The sequence below is a fragment of the Euprymna scolopes genome, chromosome 21, assembly GCF_053919585.1.
Source record: "Euprymna scolopes isolate OS-2025 chromosome 21, ASM5391958v1, whole genome shotgun sequence".
NCBI classification, from domain to species: Eukaryota; Metazoa; Mollusca; class Cephalopoda; order Sepiida; family Sepiolidae; genus Euprymna; species Euprymna scolopes.
Window position 1 is genome coordinate 55,377,989 of NC_136502.1, and position 24,417 is coordinate 55,402,405.

Here is a 24,417-nt window from a genome sequence, read left to right on the forward strand (position 1 = left end):
TGTTATTGGCAATAAAATTATATATTTTAGCTACAATTTATTATTGTAATTATTTAGTCTAAAGCTGTTAGCATAAAACATTTTAAAATAATTACCTAAAAATAAAAATCAGTTACTAGGAAGGATAACTCTTTGTAAATTAAAAACAAAATAACAGAAGTTGTCTACGTTGGATTTAAAGATGTACAAACAAATAAAACTAAAAAAAAAAGAAACTACAATGACTTAAGTGCATTTTGGAAACACCAACTTGGTACATTTTACATAGAAATTGGATATAAATGTAAAAAAATAAAAATCTTATTGGTTCGTATCTCCATTCTTCCAATTTTTACATCAACACAATTTTTCTTTCCTCCCATTTCCACTTTAGTTCAAATTCCATTTAGTTTGCTTCAGTTTCTTGGAAAAACTATCAATAAATTTTTTGACAATTTTTTTATGTGAAAAAAAAAAATGTTCTTGATAATAAATATTTCTTAAGACAATATGTAAGAAAAATGTTTTCAGAATGAAATTAACTTTTGAAAGAATAAAAAAAAAAAAATTATATCTATCTATATACTAGCATTGCCTGGTCATAAAACATGCTTAAATATGATATTTTTACTGATGCAGATTTCTTATTTAATAAAATATTATATTGGATTCAATAAAGAGTAATTATTTAAAAAGTAAAAAGAAATAATCACTCGTGTGCCACCACTGAGAATCGAAACAAAAACGTTTAGCTTACGATTTACTTTTTCCTTTGATGTTAATGTCTGAGCTATGAAGACATGTTTGCAAGACTAGAAATTAAAACATGAACCAATATCTATTACGTTATGCATGCATATTCGTTAAGCTGGCGTTCAACCTTCACTTGGCAAATTCCTCTTTTTTTAATTTTCACACTTTTGCACCAATTTTCTAAAACCTCAATATAAAGTTTTCTATGAATCCGAATTAAGTTTCATGTCTGTAAACCAAAAACTGACAGGAGTTTTGTAGGCAAAAATCTTTAAACAAATAAATATATATATATATATATATATATATATATATATATACATACAGTGATGATCATATTTATTGGCACGGTAAAATAAAAGTTAAATTTTGTCTAATAAATTCTAAAAAAGGGATTAAATTAAAGAAAATAACAAAGTATATTATGTATTTTTAACTGGCCTTTCCGATGCAGCAATCGGATTTTAGAAAAAATAAATAACAAAGGAACAACAAACATAATTGCAAAAAACCCTTGTTCAAAATTATTGGCACGATTTATTTAATAATCAATTGTATAGCCTTTGGCCTTGATTACCTTCCTCAGTCGCTTTTCATAGTTTACAACCAAGTTGTTGCACTCTTCAGTAGTAATTTTAGCCCACTCTTCCTGACAATAATCCTCCAATTGAATAAGATTCTTAGGCTTCCTTTGCATTACCCTCAATTTTAATGTTCTCCATAAATTTTCAATTGGATTAAGGTCTGGGCTTTGTGATGGCCACTCCAAAACATTAATATGATTGTCCTCAAGCCATTTCTTAGTCAGTTTAGCCGAATGCTTTGGGTCATTATCTTGCATGAACCACCAACGACGACCAAGTGAGAGCTCTTTAGCAGAGTCTTTCAGGTTTTCATCCAATATTTTAACATAATCTTCCTTTTTTATGCTACCTGTGACCTTAACAAGTCGCCCTGGTCCAGAGGCAGCAAAGGATCCCCAAAACATCAAACTGCCTCCACCGTGCTTCACTGTGGGTATGGTGTTCTTAGGCAGGAAAGCTTCGCCAGATTTTCTGTAAATATAAGACACTTTATTATGGCCAAATAACTCTATTTTCGTTTCGTCAGTCCATAGAACACGTTTCCAGAATGCAACATCTTTATCAATATGACGTTTTGCAAAGGCTAGCCTTGCTTTCAGGTGCATAGGCTTCAATAAGGGAGTCTTTCTCGGACGACATGCTTTTAAACCAGCTCTCTTCAAAACTCTACCAACTGTATGTCGAGATACATTCACTCCAGAGGTGCTCTGTTCATCAACAATCTCCCCAACAGAGATCCTTGGGTTTTGTTTTACTTGTCGAACAATTTTCCGTTCATCTCTTGGGGAAAGAATCCTTTTTCTCCCTCTACCCTCTAAACTCATAACGTGGCCTTGCGATTTGAACTTGTTTATTATGGCTCTAACAGTGGATTTGGGAAGGTTTAGCTTCTTTGAAATCTTATCATAGCCCTCCCCATTGGTATGGCATGCTACAACAAGCTTCCTGACGTCTTCGCTGTGTTCCTTAGTTTTAACCATGGCGATTGAAAATTATAATTTAGTCACTTATAATAGTTTAAATAAATCGCTATCTAAAAATTATCTGAAAAAAATTATTCACTGAATTAGCGTTAAACAAGCATAATATGGCTATAAAAAAGTTCAGAAAGCACGTAAACCGGAAATTGATTGATATTATACTGATACTAAAAGAAAAACAAAGCCGTGCCAATAATTTTGAACAAGGGTTTTTTGCAATTATGTTTGTTGTTCCTTTGTTATTTATTTTTTCTAAAATCCGATTGCTGCATCGGAAAGGCCAGTTAAAAATACATAATATACTTTGTTATTTTCTTTAATTTAATCCCTTTTTTAGAATTTATTAGACAAAATTTAACTTTTATTTTACCGTGCCAATAAATATGATCATCACTGTATATATATATAGAGAGAGAGAGAGAAACAGGTTGTGTTTTTGCACAAATATTATGCAAGTATAAATCATGTAGAATATCTGCATGAATATAATTTACACATAATAGTTAACTAAAAATGATCATCCCATAAGAAAACCGAAAAACCTAATATGGAATTAAAATGAATGTTTAAAAGAATATGCAAATTAGCTAGATCTTTTGCAGATGAATACAATTCCACGACTCATATATAACTAAGTTTGTTTTCTTTTAAAATAAATACCAAAAAGGGTTTTTAATATGAATATCAATACACAAAAAACACAAATTTATAGAGATATAGATATACACCTGGTGTTATCTGGAATGCAGTGAAGCTTTTTTCATTCTTGTTTGTTTTCACGTATTTTAAACTTATACTGAAAAAGAAATAAAATGGTAGTTGTAAGGAAGACAACACTTAAATTCTTCAATTAAATAATGAGTTATTTCCTTTTGTTGTGGTTGACAGATGATAAATAAATATAAAGAAATAAATAGATGAAACGGTTCTATGGTGATGAATGATATAATGACAGAAGCTTCTCTTTTAGGGCAATTGCTCTTGACATATCAAAAGTCTTTGATAGGGTATGGCATAAAGGTCTACTTCACAAGATCTCCAGCTATGGTATAACTGGAAATATCTTTTCAATTATTAAATCATTTCTCTTTGATAGGTTCATAAGAATAGTGGTTGATGGATAGAAATCAGCTCATAGTATTAATACTGGAGTCCCTTCTGATCTACATTAATGATCTTCCAAATCACATCCTTACATCATTCGTAGACATTTATGCTGATGACACTACCATCTATGGCAGCACATCAAAACCGTAAATGACCAAATTCTCTCTGATTCTCTCTCCTCTGATTTTGAGCATGTGGTACAATGGGGGGGGGTTGATTACTTTTAATGCATCTGAAACCAAGCTCCTACCTTTACATCATCAATGTTCTGATCCCCATCTGGCATCAATTGAAATGAATGGCTCTCATCTTGGGGAGGCTCCATGTTTTAACAAGCATCTGTGCTTGACCTTTACTCCTGATCTGAAATGTAACACATACATCAAATCCGTTGCCGAGGTCGCTGGAAAAATGGTGGGATCCTTCTATCAGTCCAGTAGATATCTACCTGCTGATGCAATTCTCTACCTATATAAGAGCCAGGTACGTCTAAGGATGGAGTATTGCTGTCACATCTGGGTAGAAGCTACTCTAAAGATCCTGCCTTGACAGTTTAAAATAGACTTCGTAGCCTAGTGGTGGATGCCCTTTTCTCTTCCCTGCAACCTCTTTTTCACGGAAGAGACGTTGCGAACCTGTCTCTGCTTTATCGTTATTTTCATGGCAAGTACCCATCTGAGCGCCAATCTATGATCCCCCTTGCCAAACTTTCATGAGAAACACTCGTCTAGCTGGAAACACTATCAATAATTTCCCCCACACTTTATCTGTGCCTAAACCTAAACGTAGATTCCATGAACAAAACTTCTTTTTTAGAACTGCACACCTGTGGAACTCTCATCCGTTTACCTGCTTTCCAGCTGATTACAATATGGTTGTCTTCAAGTCCAACGTAAACAAGTTCTTGATGAGCCGTTCCCCTTAAGTAATCCAATTTACCAAATCGACACTTCTAACGATTACTATGATACTGTCCCTTTGACTACTATATACTCTTTAACCCTTATTCTTGAGTGGCCTCTGTGCCTTAATAAGTGGTGATTCTTTTTAAAAAAAAAAAAGAATAAATTTACAACTGAAAAAATTATGATAGCTTTGTTGTAATTGGTAGTATTCATTATTTTGTGTGTTTTGATCGTGTGACCTATTAAAGCCCAATAAATCCTGCCTCAGTCTCTTGCCAAGGGCAGATAAATCTCGTTCAAAAAGTTTGTTGACAAGGTACATAATTTTAAGGTACAAAGGAACTATCTCCCTTTTAACCATGTTGAATTATATTTTTCAGTGATTAATAAAAAATGCTCCATTTTATCAGATCATCATAGCCACTCCAGTCTAAATAATTTTTAAAAATAAATCATAGCAACTATTTTATTGCTAACAACATATTCATCTAACATATTTAATATGATGTACAAGCATCTAAGGTATTTTTAACGATGCGATTCTGATTTCCCCCAAAATACATGATTCTTACGGTTAATGATTCCGATTAATCGTCCCACCACTATTTCAAATACTTTGAAGCATTCTAATATTTTAATCATTTTTGGCATCAGTATAACGTTCGTTGTTGTACTACTTTTAGAAATTGACTTCCAAACTAATCGTACATTTGGCCAAGTTTTTATTTATCTTTTTTACTCTCAAATTCATCTTTATCACTTCTCATGTTTTCCTTAATTGATCCTACTACCTTAACTACACCTACAAGCACACTCATCTATTCTTTCAAGGCGACCAAACCAACAAAGTCTCCTGTCCATGTACATATCTCACTATATGGTATATATTAAATCTTCCTCTGAGCTCATCAGATCAAACTTGTCTTGAACACTCACATTGCTCATCCATCATATCATTTTCATATCATTTCTTGTCATGCAACTGATGTCCTCAACCCTCACTGGGTGGGTTTCACTTCCATAACTCATCACACTGTGTACACATGACTGATAGACTCTTCCCTTAGCCAACAATGATAACACTCTGCTAGTTAGTAATAACATAATTTCTCTGAGTTTATTCCATCTACTCTTGATATTAATGTCCAAATAGAACACGCATCAAAGAAATTTTTGAGATAAGGATTGATCATTTTTATTATTTAGACTACTTTTCTCATCTTGAATGTTACTTTGGCGTTTTTGCTGATGGAATCTCCAACCTTCTTCAGGTGTATCTTTTCGAATGCAGGAACACTCTACCCAGTGGATTCAGTAAAGGATTCAGTTTGAGACTTTGTATTGCTTTCAGTGTTTGAAAAGATGCACCTGAAAAAGGTCGGAAGTTACATCTGCCGAAATGTGAGACTAACAGTTTGAGTAATATAATACTTTTTTTGTTTATTTGGTTGTGGTGTTGTGCGTGCATGAATTGTGGGCTTGGTATGCTGGATTCAAGTTCTGTTGAAGGTATTGCACCAGGTTTAACAAATACTCTTGGGGAAACATGAATTTATGCATCTTCCCTAGGGTTATGAATTAAATAGTAGGGTAGACTGGACTCTCAAGCCTTGCTTATTTAGAAGTAAAATCTTTCTCGAATTATCCTGGCATTGCTTCCAGTCCTCATTCAATCCTGAGCAACATAGTCGTATTAATGAAAGCATTTTTTCATTTTAATCATGTCCATTGGCATCAAGTGTAAAATTTTTCTTTTTTTTTTTCTTTTTTTGTAGAGCCAAGTATCATAAATTAAAGTATGGAACAGATCTGAATCAAGATGAACTAAAACCACCAGCATTTGATAAGAAAAATGAAGGTAAGTTTATATTTCTTACATAAATTTATCTGGAAACTTTCATTTAGATAATTCCAGTTAAATTGTAATATATATTTAAAATAAATAAACAATATAGTAAATAAAATAGATATATATTTAAAATAAACTTCATTTTAAACAGATATTTTTGGAATAAAATTTTCTTTTAATAAAAAAGAATATAAGGTTTTAAAAAACTTGATTCAAAATTATCGTTTCATCATGCAAATGGACATGATTTGACTTTTCTTTCACACTACAAGTCTGAATTTCAGCTTACCTGAGACAATGAGGGTAAAAAAGAAAAAATTATTTTGCTTTGGAAATGAGATTTTATTTTAAAAGTCTTGGTTAAAAATAAATTTGGTGTATTTTAACAAAAACAAAATAAAAGCATCACATTGTTTATAGATGCAATGTTTAACAGAATATGTTTACATTTCTTTATATATATATATATATATATAATGTAAAATATGGCAGAAAGAAACCATGAAGGGATTCCTCTTCCTCCAGGAGTGATCAAAAAACCTAATGATGATTGTGTGTGTGTTATATACATATATATATATATATATATATATATATATATATATATATATATATGAGCAAACAGTTAATAAAATATGTTAAAAAACACTTTGAAATGAGTTAAAAACATATTTAATCTGAAAAGGAAACACTAGATAAATGGATAGTCCTTAATCCGCGGAGTTTCGAAGAAATACTTTCCTTCTCATCAGAGGGTAGGAATTAGCAAAATGCGGGATCGGATTTTGCATGCAGAAGTATTTGATGAAACAACAAGTAAGTCAAAGATCTTATTGGAAACAAAAAAAGTGAAGCAGAGGGAATATAGTGAAGAAAAAGGTGATTACACATGAATGGATAGTCTGGTGGAAGATAAAAAAAATCTAGTGACGGTAAAATCCAAATGTAAAACTTCAAGAAAGTTAAAAGCTCTATTTCCTATTTGGTTTTATCGAGCTTTTACATCTGGCTGAGATAATTTTATAAATATTATTTCTTTAATATTTATAATATACTTTAATTTTACCATTTTGGATCATTTTGGTAAATTTAATTGTAATTTTTATTTTATATATATATATATATATATATATATATATATATATATATATATATATATAAAATCACATATCCAGTATTAACCAGGCTCAATGTTGCTCAACTTTGGTGATCTGATGAGAACAGGTGTGTCAATATAATTATGTTGTGTACATTTGGGAATTCTAGGTGTGCTGTATGTGCTTTCCTCTTGGCATTGTTTTCAGTCGTCCTGAACCATCACTTGCTACTGGTATTCAACAATGTCGACTCAGGATAGGTGTAGTTGGAGATTGCGCAACTCTTGCCACAATAATTTCACAAGCAGTCACCCTTACAGTGGGTATCCATAGTCTGTCAAGACTGGAGGATGCTGCCATTTGGAGATTATATATATATATATATATATAATGTCAGATTGTTTTTACTGAACAATACCAATGATATACATAAAAAGTCTGGGCCTCTTTAGTGATGTTCAGTGTGACTTTTGTGGTTTTTATTCAACTACTCATCTGTTAACTGTTGTAACTGAACAGATTTGTCGGTTTATGGTTAACATTGATGCTGATGACACTACCATCTTCTGTTATTGTTTCTCACTCATCTTCCTCAGATTAGTTGACGTATGCAGTTGATCTACAAATTGATTTCAAAGAAATGGATTATTTTGTTCAACACTCACCTATTGTCTATCAATCATAGGCGTGTCCCTTTCTGAGATGGCTGTGCTCTCCATATATTAACTCTAAAACTTGGTCTTTCATTCTCATCAAATAATTCTTGGCGTTCATATATTAAATCCATGACTCTTTCTGCTTCTTGTAAAATCAGTTCTCTTTATCGCACGTTCTCATACCAAGTCTATTCTCTATACAAATCTACTCGGACCATGCATGGAGTACTGTTGTCATATTTGGGCTGGTCCTATTTGAAGGTTCTTGATAAATTGCAAAAATGTATCTAATTTGATTGGCTCCTCCCTTTCTTCTAACTGCAACCTCTTGCTCTTTCACAGACGTGATGTTGCTAGTCTCAGTCTTTTTTTTATCTACCACCTATAGCAATGGCCAACAACTCTTTAGCTGAGAGTACGTCTTTCAAGCTCCTTGGCCTAACGTTCACAGGAAACATGAGCTGGAACAATTACATCGAGGGCATTGCCAGGGCCGCTGCGAGGAAGGTGGGCTCTCTCTACCGTGCTAGAAAACTTCTAACACCCGAAAGTATCCTGTACCTCTATAAGGCCACTATTCGCCCATGTATGGAGTATTGCTGTCATATTTGGGCCGGTGCATCGGCTACTAGTCTCTCTCTCCTTGACAGGGTTCAAAAGAGAGTCGCAAATCTGATAGGCCCTAAACTGGCATCAAAACTTCAGCCTCTGTCCCATCGTCGAAACGTTGCATCCCTCTGCCTGTTCTACAAGTATTATAATGGTGAATGCTCTGAAGAACTGCAAGCACTTGTGCCCCCACGACGTGAACACCCTCGACAGACCCGACAAGCTGCAAAATCCCACCCCCACACTGTAGAGATCCCTAGATGTAAAAGATCGTTCTACTCCAGTAGTTTCTTCCCCAGAACTGCTAGACTTTGGAATTCCATTCCAGGTCACTGCTTCCCCAACTGTACTGACATGCATAAGTTCAAGTGCAACGTGAACCAACATCTCGCTGCCCTAATCCCTACATAGTGCCCCAGTAGATGTTTCCCCTGATAGTAGCCCCCTACACCAAAGTGGCAATGTGCCTTGTTTGGGGTGAAAATATAATAAAAAAAAAAAATAAAAAAAAAAAAAAAAATATTATTATGGCCTGTGTTCTTCAGAATTGTCTGCTTTGTTCTCTGCTTCAAATGTTTCAGCTTGTTTGACTCCTTAGTCTAGTCAATATAAATTCACTGTTTTACTACTTCATTGTAATACAGCTTATTTTGCTTTGGTCATATATGATGCATATATTCAGCAATACATTTTGATTAATGTTATAGAAAAAAAGAAAAGTATTTCACCCCCTTTTTTTCATCCTGCCTCAATCTTTATTGTCTTTGTCTTCATTTGCTGTTAAAAGACAGCAGTTACTTTTCTCAATGAAAATTGTACAAATAATAATAATCCCTTTTTGTCCCTTTTCAAACTATTTGACTTTTTACACCCCCCCCCTTTTTTTTTTTAAAACATTTAGTTCTCACCTGCAATTTTTAATTATATATCCTTCATCATGGTCATGTTATTAATGTCAACATCTGACAGGTCAGGGCGGGAAGATAAAACAATTTTTGAGACCCAACTGTTCTGGGATGAGTTTAATTTTTCTTCCTTTAGTTCTCTCTTATTCTCTCTCTCTCTCTCTCTCTCTCTCTCTCTCTCTCTCTCTCTCTCTCTCTCTGTCGTGTGCTTTCTTTCTTTCTTTCTTGCTCTTTCTCTCTCTCTTACTAATAGGAACTTACACATGTCTTGTGTTGATCAGGTTTTAATCATGTAAAAAATGTATAACTATATATCTACCAGTTTCGATAGTCTATGGGCATGCATAAACCATTATATACATGTTATTGTCATCAGGAACTCAAACTGTTGCTCACACACACACACACATATATATATATATATATATATATATATATATATATATATATATATATATATTAGCATTACAAGCGTATGCTGTATTTTCGTGGGCATCGGCAATATTACATACATAATGTGCTTCAACAAGTCATATCTTTTTTATTTGTTGGTAAATTTTTAAAAGAAATACATCGATGGAAAGAGGATAGAATAAGCATTCCAATGATGTTAATTTATTTTGATTTTATGTATTCAATGTTTTTATGATCCAAGTTAAAAATGGGGAGGGGATGGTAAAAAATAGTAACAGCAAAAAGGGAAACTGTTTTTTCCATGTTTCTATTTCATATGTTATGCCCCTTTATCACAAAACTACTTGATGTTTTCCATAATAACATCAGATAGTTTCGTGATAAAGGGTCATAACTCTTGTACCCACAATACCTGAAATTCAAAATTTTTAAAGTAAAACAAACATGGTGTAGACCAATCTTCAATGGAAAACATTTTAATCGCACTTGGTTGGCCAAATATAAGTGGGTCAGAGAATGTAAATATGATTGTCGATAGGCAAATTGTTGTGCATGTAAAAAGGCATTTGTTTTGAGCAGCATGAATGAAAATGTCTTGAAATCTCACATGGCTGGCACTAAACATAAAATGAACGAAAGCTGTAAATAGTTGACCAGTTTTGTTGCGCATTAGAGAACTTCATGTGTTACCTTTTATACTTCATGAAATAAATGAAAATGACTTTTCCTGTTGTCAATTAAGCTTTTTAGTCTATTATATCATTCTTTATCAAATTTTGTTGTGAAAACTTGAATTTTGTCTGGAGAAGGTCTCGAAAAAGTTTAAGGAGCCTTGAAAAGTCCTTGAAAGTGGACGTTGAAAATCTGTATGTACCCAGATTTAATCCACAATGGTAGCATGCTCTCATTTCACCTGTCATGATTGGGTAGAAGTCCTAAATAATTCACAAATGTATTTTGAGTGTCGTCCGCACTGATTTTGGTTGTCTGTTTTTGTTTTACGGCATATCAACCCTTTTCAGGTTATTTACTGCCGAATCCAGTTATTTTGAAGAAAATTTTTTTAATAGAATATATATATATATATATTTTTTAATCGGTTTCTATTTAAGCCATAGTTGGGACCCTAACAGGTACTACCACTCCGGGTCAGAGTGGACCTGGGAGCAATGCCAATTAAAGGGTGGCTCCACACTCCCTAAAGCCCGCAAGCTGGGGCCTCATCATCAGATATAGTTTAAGGTCATATCCAGGACCTGTCCACACTGAGGATTGAACGTTCACCCTCCAGTAGAATATAACTTTACAACTGAAGTACTATATTAAGTACACGATGAGCCCTTTTTCACATTGCAATATTAATTAAATAATTAATTTTGTTTGTCTTTAATCTACATATAGAAATAAAGCCTGCCACGCAACACTGTGTAGCTTTGCTAGTGATAAAACATTTTCAACATTAGTCAAAAAACAGAATTTTTTATAAACAGAAAATAAGCATCTTAGGTAAATGAGAAAGTTTGGTTCATTCCTCGCACTAAAGATAAAGTGAAAACACCTTAATTCAACTTTACATGTCTTTTTTATATACTGTTTATTTATATGCAACATCAGTCACAAGGTTAACTAATTTACATATTGGTCTTGAAAAAAGATATTTTATAATTAAGTATTTGCAATTATTTAATGATTGTTTTGGTTTTAATACAACAAATAGTTATGCACTATTGTTTTATTTCGGGATAAATACTTAAATTTTTGTTCTGCTTTAGACCATCTTGATAAACGAAACATTTTGTTTCATGTTTAGAACAAAGTTATGGATTAAACGTTTATTATTTTATATTAATATTACAGATATTTCAACTAGCAAACTTTGAAAAGTGATAGCGAGTCAGCAAAGCTAACATTAGATAAACACATTCTTGTATTCCGCATATCTCTATATAAATAAAATGAACTCATTTTTTCCCGTGGGATTTTGACCTTAATAGGATTAAAAATCAAGCTATTTCATGCAAATACATTATGCACAAACGGCAGAACAATATCTGAGGTTATTAGTTCTCAAATTCCTCGATAATCTTAGATTTCTATACTTTTTCTGCTGAGAAGTCACGGCCAAAATCGGTTAAGATCAATGGAAGTGGTAAAATATTTTCTCTCTTAAAAATTCCTCCTTCCCCTGCCACCACTTAACACCGTTTGGGGATCGTTCACAAGGAACAGTTGAGAAGAGAACACCGGTTTGGCTTCGTAGTTCTATCATGTTAAGTTATTTAAAATCACTAAACTAAGCTGCAGTGCTCTGTGGCGTAGTGGTTAGGTTGCTGGACGATTCACATTATATTTTTACGTTCGCGCCGACCTACCATAGTGTTTTCTTTTTTTTTTTTTTTCCTAAACAACTGGAATGGACTTTTCTTGGTGGCCAAACTGTTAACGTTGCAGATGGTTTTTTTTTTTTTTTTTTTTTTTTTTTTCTCCACACTTTATTTTCCTACTTTTACTCATGACTCCGGGTTTGATCCTTCCTACTTACCTACCATAACATTTTTTAAAACTCCCCCCCCCCCGTCCCGGAAACAAACACTCGGGCAACGCCGGGTACCCCCACTAGTATTTCATATAGGGAGATGAGTGCAGAACAGGAGACTTTGATTGTATGGCCACGTTAAAAGAATGGATGGTTTGTAGATGTAGAACAGTTGAGGTAGCAGATTCAGTTGACAGGCGTATGCCAAGGAAAACATGAGAGGAAATGATAAGAATGAAAGAAAAAGGGATAAAGTTCTAGTTACAGATTGGTCAGTAGCAAAATCAATTTCTTAAAGCCGTTCAACACATGCCAGCATGTAAAATAAACATTAAACCAAATATGATGATGATATTAAGTACTAAAGTAATGGATATTACCTTTTTAACTGTGGTTCTGTATACCTTCCTGCCCAAACTGTGCTTGATTCCACCATTTCCTTTGTTGTCTGCATTGCTGCAGCAGCCTGCGGGGAGGAGTGTTTTTATTCAATTTGGCCAATGATTCACCATCCGTTTTTATTCTCAGTTCTTTTGATAGTTGCTCTTGTTCTTATTTGCAACGTCTTATTCAATTTAATAGTTCCTTTCTCATTCTGGCCACTAATCACGGATTTCCAATTTGCTACAGGTTTCTGTTTTACTCTCGACATCTTGCTGAAATAGACCCCCCCCCCAAAAAAAAAATGGAGGTGGGGGATCTCGTTTAATGACTGATTCCGAGAATTACCAAAGATGGGTTCATAATAATTTACAGTCGTCTACTAATTATCGGTTCTTTGCTCTTTGCTGCTGCGTCATTTCTATAGTTTAATTTTTATTGTGTACTAGCAAAGCTACCTGGCATTGCCTGGAGCCATAAAAGAAAAATAGAAGTAATTTTTTTCACTTGATTTTTTTTTTGTACAGGCATTTGAAAATATCATATTTGATTAAATAAACATGATTTTCTTGTGAAAAAGCTAACCATTAAAATGTACAAATTTACACCCTCTCCTACAGACTTACAAGTCATTTATCAGAATACAATTCTATTAAGAGATTTTACATTAAAAAAAACAAAACAAAAAAAACTCCAAAAGCTTCTAATCAAATTAATAATACTAAATTATTTTGCAAAGTAGATCCAACAAACTGCACATTGAAAATTTTCCTGGCTGGTTGAAAAGTTAAATCTGTTAATGACAAATTCTGCATATCTTTTAAATGCATTTTTAATCCAAGGATGAACAATACAAGTCCATCTAAAATATGATTAAAAAATTTAGATAAAATCTGATTGCGTTTTTAATACATACTTAGCAACGCCACACCATTTTTTCCCCCTTTAGATCGAATAAAATCAAATCAAGCATTATTGAAAAGAGCATAAAAAACAAAGAAATATCTTTATTTTTTTAAATCGGCCAATTAGAACTGGAGTTATGACCATTCAAAGTATCAAAAACTATGTGGTTCACTGAACATTTTGTTTGAAGTCAAATCCTATTCGAATGCATATAAGCTTGTGACTGAAAATGGAAGGAAATTTGCACAATTTACAGACTAACCCATCTTTAAAAAGTTGTATCTTCAGATATTTTTAAGATATTATGATGAAATTTTGAAAATATTATCATAATACCATGAAGGTTCAGTTGGCGTTATTTACGGCCATTTCACTTGGTAACTTACGGACTAATTAGCATATTCTAGTTTCATTTTAACAGCTTTAAAAACAGTATAAAAACAGCATAAAAACAGCTAAAAAATGGTAATTAAGGCTTTATCATCATAGGAATTATTATCATTTGCCATTATAACATCATGAAAAATTCAAGATCGCGACCAGGAAATCCAAGATGGCGACTAAGAAATCCAAAATAGCCACCACGACATGATTCAAAGAAATTATTAACAAAATATGGCTTGTAGCATATCAAATTAAAGGAAATTTTGTACAGATCAGAATTTTGTTTACAAGTACATTAAACTAATTAGCATAATTAAGTTTCAATTTAATGGCTTTAAGTAGAAGTATCATAAAAGACAATTTAAAAAATGGGAGGTAAGGCTTTATCATCATGCGAAATATTATTCTGATGCACATTATCATTTATCATTACACTGTGAAAAATTCAAGATGGTAACCAGGAAATCCAAGATGGCCATCACAACACGATTCAAAGAAATTATTAACAAAATATGGCTTATAGCATATCAAATGAAAGGAAATTTTGTACAGATTTACAGTTATGTTTTCAAGTACATTAAACTAATTAGGATAATTAAATTTCATTTTAACGGTTTCAAACTACTGTGGCAATTATCGGGTGCGTTTCTACCACTATTTTGTATAATTTTTTATTTTTAAGTCCGACTTTAAGAGAAATCGCAACCATTTTTTCTTGTTCTCATGTAACACTTGACACTACGTGTTTTTTGAACAGAAACAATTACAACACCAAAAATTTATCGAGGTAGGTAGAAGAGTAACTTGCCTTTGCTAACATTTATTTGTTATATATTTGTTTTTTGACCACTTTTTCATACCTATGTGGATTGTAAAACAAACCTAATAAAAGTTATTCTTTTACTTAACTGGATAAGTTGTTTGTGTGCTTTAACTTATTTAAAAACACGGTCATTGTTTACCATTATTTTTCAAAGAATTTATTCTTGAAAAATATTCTTTTCCTTTCCATAATAAAAACTTATGTTTTCAAAATAACAAAAATAAAATGAATACTTTAAGTTAGTTGACGAACGTTTTGTTTACAAATTTTTATTCGTGTGCATCTCGGCACACAAAAATTCTCATGTTTATATGCGGTTGTCACTACTTCTATTGACTCGTGCATAAAAAGTTTTTATCCAATTCTTTTCAAATTTTAGGACAAAAGAAATTAATATATTCGCTATTAAATAGCGTTTGAACAGAGTTTCTATCTTTATTTATCATTAACTTTGAGATATTTTATTTGCAACTCCAAAACCAAGAACAAAAAAAACAAAAACAAAAACTCATTGTCGGTTATTCTTTTTCCAAAAATATTCTTTTCAAATTTAAAGACAAAAGAAATTAATATATTTGCTATTAAATAGTGTTTGAACACAATTTCTATCTTTAATTATCTTTGTACTTCAAAGCATCAACTTTGAGATATTCTAACTTTTCACTGGAAAGACGTACATGTTGTGTTCAAATTCCATAGTAAAGACAAGTCTTTTCCCTGATTAGCCAAAACAACTAGAAAAGTCGTTGACTTCTGCTTCGAGCATTTCTGTGAACACACCCCGACTGCTTATTTGCAAAAAGTGGTCTACCGCCAGCAGGCATGTTTCGCCATTAATAGTTGGATATAAATAGCGATTTCTTTAAATATACAAATCACAACAAAAATATTAAAATACCATTTTTAAGTAAATTTTATTGTGAATCCAGTTATATAAGTTTTATTTTGATGGAAGTAGGAGAAATATACGTATTACTGATTTATAGACTGAGTGTCAAATTAAGTAGCAGTGTGTGCCTTGTCCAATGCTGAACATTATGGTGTCTGGTATTGCTACATAAATGAATAATTGCGATTTAAACAAGCAAAAATGTATTACAGTAGCTGTCCCAACCTTAGTAGTGTATTTAATTGCATTTTTTTTTTTTTTTTTTTTTTTTTTTTTATAAATTATACCCTCTTCCTCATTAAATTTTATTTTGTCTCCCAAAGAAAAAAAAAAAAAAAAAAAAAAATACTGAGTTAGAAGAGCCCTTCAATTTTAAAAAAATATTATTTTTCTCTTCTGCAGAATAGTTTGTAATGGACCAATAGTTATCTCGCATTTTTGAACAAATGGTTACAATATGAAATTTCCAAACGGATAAATTATTTTCCAGAAAGAATTAACTCTAATTATATTTTACTTTTGTTAACATGGACCAATGTTCAACAAAATAAAGTGTCTATTCAGAATGAATAGGAAGGAACATAGTGATGATAATTTCTTTTGCTTTTCTTTTTAACCTTAAATTCTTTATTTTCCAAAAAATAAAGAAGTAAATTTGTAATGTATTTAACTTATTTCAAAAGTTGTCAAGTGGGAGTGCAAGTTTCGATGCTATGCAAGTAACGTAGCAATGTTATTCATCAGGTTGGCTGAGATATATATTAAAAAATGCATAATATTTTCATAAAAATATACATATATGCCAAATATGTAATTGTTAACTACAAAAATAATAATGTACTCGTATTACTTGGTGTGTTTGATAGGTGATATCTTCCAAAATTCACAATGATCCATTTAGCTATCAGAAAATTACACTGAACATATATATGATGAAAATTATGGAAATAATATTCCAATATGATGACAAGATGAAAAAGAAAAAAGATTATTTATATATTCATCAGCATTTCGTCTATTTCAAGATGTATTCAGGATGTTCGAGCGATCTAAGACGGCAGACTCAAGGGACTGTGATTTCTTACCTAGAACTATTAGTGTTCTAGTCCATGGATGTGCGTGTGGGTTCATATCCCACTTCTGACAAAATTTTTGAAGCGTTCTGAAAGATGGAGAAGAGGTGAGATCAGGATGATTTATTTAAAGAAATAAAATACAAGTACAATATTTTAAAATATTTGTGTATTTGTAATATGTGTCTCTTTATTTATCCAAAATATTATTTTTCTCTTCCAAAGAAAGAGAAATGAGTTTGTAATGAACAAACGCATTTTTTAACAAATGGCGACAATATGAAAATATCCAATCAGATGAATTAGTTTCTGCTAGGAATTAATTTAAATTACATTTTATTTTTCTTAAGAACATGGACCAATGTTCAACAAAATAAAATGGTTATCCAAATATCCAAATATTAATTATTTAGGAAGGAGCATATTGATGACAAAAATCGAAAGTCTAACTCACTTTATTATATAGAAAAAAGAAATTAAAGAATTTTAGTAGATTGTTTTCTAAGATATTCTTTCCACTGCCATTCATCAGACGCTAGAATTTAAATTGAATTGAACATGACAGTAAAAATTTATATACGATCAAATTCTATTGATGTTCTTTAAAATAATTTTACTGTCATGTCTTATTGCACATGAATTCTAATGAAAAGAAGTTCAAAAACGATCCCTTTACCACTCTAGATAGTACCTTTCTCCTGATACAATTCTCTACCTATATAAAAGCCATATTCTTCCTAAGATGTAGTACTGCTGCCATATATGAGGAGTTCTGCTTGGAACACTCTTGTCTTGACAGAGTACAAAATTGACTTCCAAATCCGATGGGAGATGATGTTTTCATATCCCTACAGCTTCTAAGGTTGCTGGAAAAATGGTTGGATCATTCTACTGCTCCAGGAAGTTCTTCACTCCTATATCTGTATAAGAGTCAGATACGTGTTAAGATAGAGTACTGTTGTCACATTTGCTGCCACTCCAAACACCTTCTCTTGTCTTGATAAAGTACAAAATTGATTTTGCAATTCTGTGAGAGGATAATTTCTTCACATCCCTACAGCTTCTTTCAAACAGAAGAAACTTGGCTTTTTAATCTGTCATTTTGCCCACTGTTTCTAATCCTCTTGTGATAGTGATCATCGTCCAACCAACTATCATTTTAACCCTTATTTTTTGAGTAATCAACTGTCCTTGACAAGCGCTGATCCACCAGAAAAAGAAAGACAATTTATGAAATTGAGCCTATTTCGATTAGTTATCAGTAGGTGAACCTTGGAACATTGTACCCTAGTTTATATATGTTTCTGTCTTTAACCAATTGTGGTTTTACTTTTTTATTTGTCCCTAAACAAGAAATATTGATACTGGAGTGTTAGTGATAGAGCCAGATTTAATGGGGGTGGTAAACTGTATAGGATTTTGAGCAGCAAGATGTTTCTTCACCTGACATTTAACTTTGTACATGTTGTTATAGTCGATGGTCGGGGAAGCAGGAAGTGCCATATAGCGATCTCTACAATTAAGGGGTTGGATTTTGCTGCTCGTCAGATGTGTCTACAGATTTTTCTTTGTAGGGGGTCATACAAAAGCAGTAAGTTCATTGGAGCACATTCCATGGGAGTACTTGTAAACCAAGCTTGAGGATATAAGAAAGCGGCAATGCAACAGGTGCTGGTTGATCCACCTGCCTAAATGCTCAGATGAACAGTTGTTTCAAGCTTAAACATGGCAAACTGATGAAAACATCATTTCACTTAAGCAAAACAGATCAAAGAAAATACTAGTTTGGAACTTGAATGTTAACAGAAACATTACTTTTGAGCGTGAGCGCGATGGAAACACTACTTTTGAGCGTGAGCGCGATGGAAACACTACTTTTGAGCGTGAGCGCGATGGAAACACTACCTTTGAGCGTGAGCGCGATGGAAACACTACTTTTGAGCGTGAGCGCGATGGAAACACTACTTTTGAGTGTGAGCGCGATGGAAACACTACTTTTGAGTGTGAGCGCGATGGAAACACTACTTTTGAGTGTGAGCGCGATGGAAACACTACTTTTGAGTGTGAGCGCGATGGAAACACTACTTTTGAGTGTGAGCGCGATGGAAACGCTCTGTTTTAGCTTGAGTGCAACGGAAATACTGGTTTTTAGCTTAAGCGCAACGGAAATACTGGTTTTTAGCTTGAGCGTAACAGAACTACTAATTTTTAGCTTGAGCATAACTGAAATGCTAGTTTTTAGCTTGAGCATGACTGAAATGCTAGTTTTTAGCTTGAGCATGACGGAAACGCTAGTCTTAAGCTTGAGCGCGACGGAAACGCTAGTCTTAAGCTTGAGCGCGACGGAAACGCTAGTCTTAAGCTTGAGCGCGACGGAAACGCTAGTCTTAAGCTTGAGCGCGACGGAAACGCTAGTCTTAAGCTTGAGCGCGACGGAAACGCTAGTCTTAAGCTTGAGCGCGACGGAAACGCTAGTCTTAAGCTTGAGCGCGACGGAAACGCTAGTCTTAAGCTTGAGCGCGACGGAAACGCTAGTCTTAAGCTTGAGCGCGACGGAAACGCTAGTCTTAAGCTTGAGCGCGACGGAAACGCTAGTCTTAAGCTTGAGCGCGACGGAAACGCTAGTCTTAAGCTTGAGCGCGACGGAAACGCTAGTCTTAAGCTTGAGCGCGACGGAAAAGCTAGTTTTTAGCTCAAGCGTGACGGAAACGCTAGTTTTTAGCTCAAGCGTGACAGAAACGCTAGTTTTTAACTGAAGTATGACAGTCAAGCTACTGGATGAGACATCTCACAAAGAAGCATGCTAGCATACAAAAATTCCTTTAATCATCATTGGAGTGTTTACAATAGCCAATGTTTCAGAATTAAACCACACGCAGAAATTGTATGTTGGCTTATAGGCCAGACTTTTTTTTTCCCCACCTATTCATTTCATTTATAAAGAACCATTGATGCTGATATTATTTTGTGCTGATTTCACAGCCAGAGGTTTCTTCACTTCAAATGAAATAGTTGTTGTCATGACAACACGGTGTGTATCGCAATTGCAGCAGATGCCGCAGTAGTAGCAGTTATGGTAACTGCACATCTTGTTATATCTACTTACGCTACCTTTTTACACCAAATTTGTAATTACAAGACCATCAGAAAATGATGGCAGCTGTTTAGATACTAATCGCATTACGTTGGTAAATTTTGTTTCATGCTTGTGACTTTTTACAAGTCATTCAGTCTTATGCCGCTATTTGGAATTATCTTTATTATTATTAGAATTATCCTTATCTATTGCTTAAAATTATCCATAGACAATGTATTATAAGGGTAAATTCAGGATTATATCACTCATTTTGTGTTCCTCCCACACACACACACACACACACACACACACACACACACACACACACACACACATGCACACCTCTCTGTGTGTGTGTGTGCGTGTATATATATATATATATATATATATATATATATATATATATATATATATATAAATGGAAATTCTGAGTTATGTAAAATTGCTACAAAATTTATTGTTTGATGAAGGAGTACAAAATACAAATTATTTGTACTCCTTTGTCAAACAATAAATTTTGTAATTCTATATAGTTTAGCTAAAAAATTACATTTATATTATTGCTCTATCTTGCATATTGAGCTTTCTTTATCTGCTTGGTATCGTCTTATAAATATTAATACTAATATTTATTTGGACTTTGTTTACAGTATTATGCAATCTGAAATTTTATGGCATTTCAGTATTTCATTTAATTATATATATATATATATATATATATATATATATATATATATATATATATAACCACAAAAAGTGAGTTTACAAAGTCGGGTAAATATTAAAAAAAAAAAATAAAAGGACAAAATCCAGAATTAAACTCTTTCTGCTCAGTATATCCCCCCCCCCATCTCTTCAGATACAGGTTTAATAGTATTACTATTTGTGATAATATTTTTGGATTTATAATGGACTATTCCAGTCTTTTTATTCTTTCTTTGCTTATTTTATTTTCATAATTTTTGTTTGTTTTTTATTTCAGTTAATGCCTAGATTTTTAACATTTCATGCGTGTTTCGCAATAAAGACAAAATCTTTGTGTTGCAAAATACGCATAAGACGATAAAGAAGTAAATATAAGCATTCACTGAAATTTAAAAAAAACAAAAAAACACAAATTATGATTGTTAACCGATTCTTTCCTTTGATCATTGGGATGCAACTGTGTGTGTGTATATCTACATCCTCTGTTTATTAAGCATTATGGGAAGTGAAATTAACTACAGCCATTAGTGATAATGTAAAGTTCTTTGTAGACACGAATAGTGTTTTTTGATGGCTGATATTTATAGAAACAATGTGTCTTCCCTTTCCTTATTAGTGATCAGGATGTGGTGGATGCCCCCCTCCCACCAATAACTTTTTTAATCCCAATACTCGCATGTCTAGCCATACTGAAGAGGTGATACAGTGAAACAGTGTGGATGACTATGTATATATATATGTGGCGCTGTATACACACACACACACACACACACACACACACACACACACACACACACACACACACACACACACACACAACTATTCTTTTCATGTCATATATATATCACATATTTAAAAAATTTTAATTTCTACATTTTTCTGCAAATCGGTCGTCTTGCGAAAGTCTTTGAACAAAAAAGACAAAACATTAATGAACATAAAAAAATTGTTTGTTGTTTTCTTATTTTTCATTACATTGGATTTATACTTCCATAACTATATATGGTGTCTGCATGTGTTGAAAAGAAATCAATAAAGAGCTTGATCGTAAATGTGAAATCTAAAATACATATTATTTATTTAAGATTCATATATTACATATTTCAGAGATTTACCATGGTTTCATTGACGTTGATTGACTTTATATCATTTAAAAAGCTGTTCAATTCCATTTGAATCATCAGTGTTCACAAATGAAAGCAAACCGAAAAACGTAGTTCAAGGGTCATTTTTAATGGTAACAGATCAAATCCATGGCAATGAAACCATGTTATGTCTGTGAAATAAAAATGTATAAAAATGTAACATAGTTTTTAAAAAATAATTTGTGCGCGTGTATGTATATCCGACATTGGCCAGAATCTAATACATTTAAATTCATTTCATTATATAGCCAGGCAATTTTTTTAGATTCACGAACCAAACTGACTCGTTTTGATTTAATAAGAATGAATGAAGCAAGACCCGTGAAAATAAAGAAAATTTCAGTAATCCATAAGTGTTGAAATAACAAATGAACCTTTGCTTTTGTTTTAAAGAAAAGAATGAGAAAATATATGTGAATTATAAAGTTAAACAATAAAAGAATGAAAATCTAAAATGTGAACTTCAACTAAAAGCTTATTTTAATTGAAAACGACACAAATTTAAACTGCTATATTATCTAAAACATGATTTAAATGCAAAATTTTGTAGTGATGACTTGACGAGTTTGAAAATGACATTTATTGCGTTTTGCATTCACACTTTTCACCTCTATCTATCTATCTATCTATCTATATATATATATATATATATATATATATATATATATATATATATATATATGCACTAACAAAAGTACCCGTTGTTGATTGGATTCAAAAACAGCCTACAGAAGATGAACTCTGATTTATGAAAGGGAAGTGTTGTAAAGAGATAGCTTCGAATTCAGGGGTATCAAAACCAAAGCAAAATATGATGAAAGTAAAAATAAAATAGATAAACCCCATAATTTATTATACGATACCTGTTCACACTGAAACACTTATCACAATATTCTGTGGATATATATTAAAAAACCTTGTTAAACTTTGTGACATATTTCCATTCTATGGAGGTCAGGCGCAAACGAACACCCCCATAATTTTATTATACCATATTTCTTCAAACTGAAACATAATTATCAAAGTATACTTACGCAGATAGATATGAAAAGTCTTTATTAAAGTTTGTGCCTATTTTCATTCTATGGAGGCCAGGTGCGAATGTAGACCCCACAATTTTATTATACCATCCCTATTTAAGTTAAAACATACTTATCAAAGTATTATTATGTACATCTATATCAAAAACACTTGTAAACGGTTTTTTTTTTAATTTTTTAATTTTTTATTTCCATATTTTGTGGACCAGACGCGTACGCAGACCCCACAATTTTAATGAATCCTCATTATGCCAGATCAAACATACCCATTCCTGTGTCTCGATACATCTTCTATCATTATATGTAATCAGTTTTCTATAATAGTCAACCATATAGGAGCCTATTCGTGACCACACACACACACACACACACACACACACACACACACACGTACGTTCAGCTTTGTATTATAGATATATATATCTATAAGCGAGATAAGACACTGATAGAATTCAGGTGAAAATTTTGATAGATATTACTTGAAGTAACAATTTCAGAGTGATCCTAGCCAAAAAGGAAAAGCTCAATATTTAAGAATAGAGCAATATATAAGTTTGGTGGTTAAATTTTAAATTCTAAAAAAACAAAATATATATTCGAATTAAGAATTTATTGTTTGACAAAAGGAATATATAGAAGGATTTTCAATAATGACATATCATCAGAGGAAATGATATGAGCCATTATTGAAAATCCATGGATTAAGGAAATTAACATACCCCCTTCTATATATTCTTTTTTGTCAAACAATAAATTCTTAATTCGAATATATGTGTCTGTATGTTGTTTTTTCGGAATTTAAAATTTAACCACCAAACTTATATCTATGTATATAAAAGCAAAACTGTGTGTGTGTTTCGCAAAAACTTTCGACATGGGCCACGGATTTTCATGAGTTCGGTATCATTTTGAAGCTCCACATCTTGGATGATCAATATCGAAAAATTGGGCAAAAACATTCATTCCTTCATCCTTAACGACTCTCTTTTTTACAAGGAGGGGTGAAAAAAAATGGTATCTTCATGACAAGATTGCTTTACGCATGCGTCATTACGCGCAAAGGACGTTGTACATTGAATTCGTTTTAAATATTATAAAAACCGACGTACTTTCATCATCATGCGTCGGACGTCGGAACATGATTTAGTTTAAATATTTAAAAAACCGACACAATTTCATCAATGTCGTCTTAGCTTAGTTGCTTAGAGCGCGGGGTCATTATCTAAAGGTTTTGGGTTCGAATCGTGGTGTGAGATGTCTTTTTTTTTTTTTTAATTTTAATATTGAAACAGGGTTATTTAAGCCATTTTCCACGATTTTTTTTTTTTTTTTTTTGTTATATTTTTCAGATTTTTTTAAAGTTTTAACATTCGTTTTTCTGTTTTCTTTTTTGTGTTTTTCCGATTTTTACATTTAACATTGTTTGCATAACGTTAGTTTTTTTTGTGTTTTTTTTCGATTTTTTAAAGTGTTAAAATATTTACTTCGCTTATTCTTATGTTTTAATTAACACCTCGCCCGAGCACACTACCTCTAAACACCCGGGCAACGCCGGGTACCCTCCGCTAGTCTATATATATAAAAGACAAAATGTGTGACCATTTCGTGTATGTAAGGCCTT

At 32.5% G+C, this 24,417-nt stretch overlaps 1 protein-coding gene across 15 annotated transcripts in view; it reads left to right on the plus strand.

Moving 5' to 3' along the window:
* Positions 1 to 24,417, plus strand: part of LOC145242380 (striatin-3-like) — a 416,873-nt gene that overhangs the window by 238,272 nt on the left and 154,184 nt on the right. For all 15 annotated transcript variants that reach the window (XM_080105396.1, XM_080105383.1, XM_080105385.1 and 12 more), the window contains exon 3: positions 6,084 to 6,166. In XM_080105396.1, coding sequence (XP_079961522.1) covers positions 6,084 to 6,166 — 83 coding nt within the window. The remainder of the gene's footprint in view (positions 1 to 6,083; positions 6,167 to 24,417) is intronic.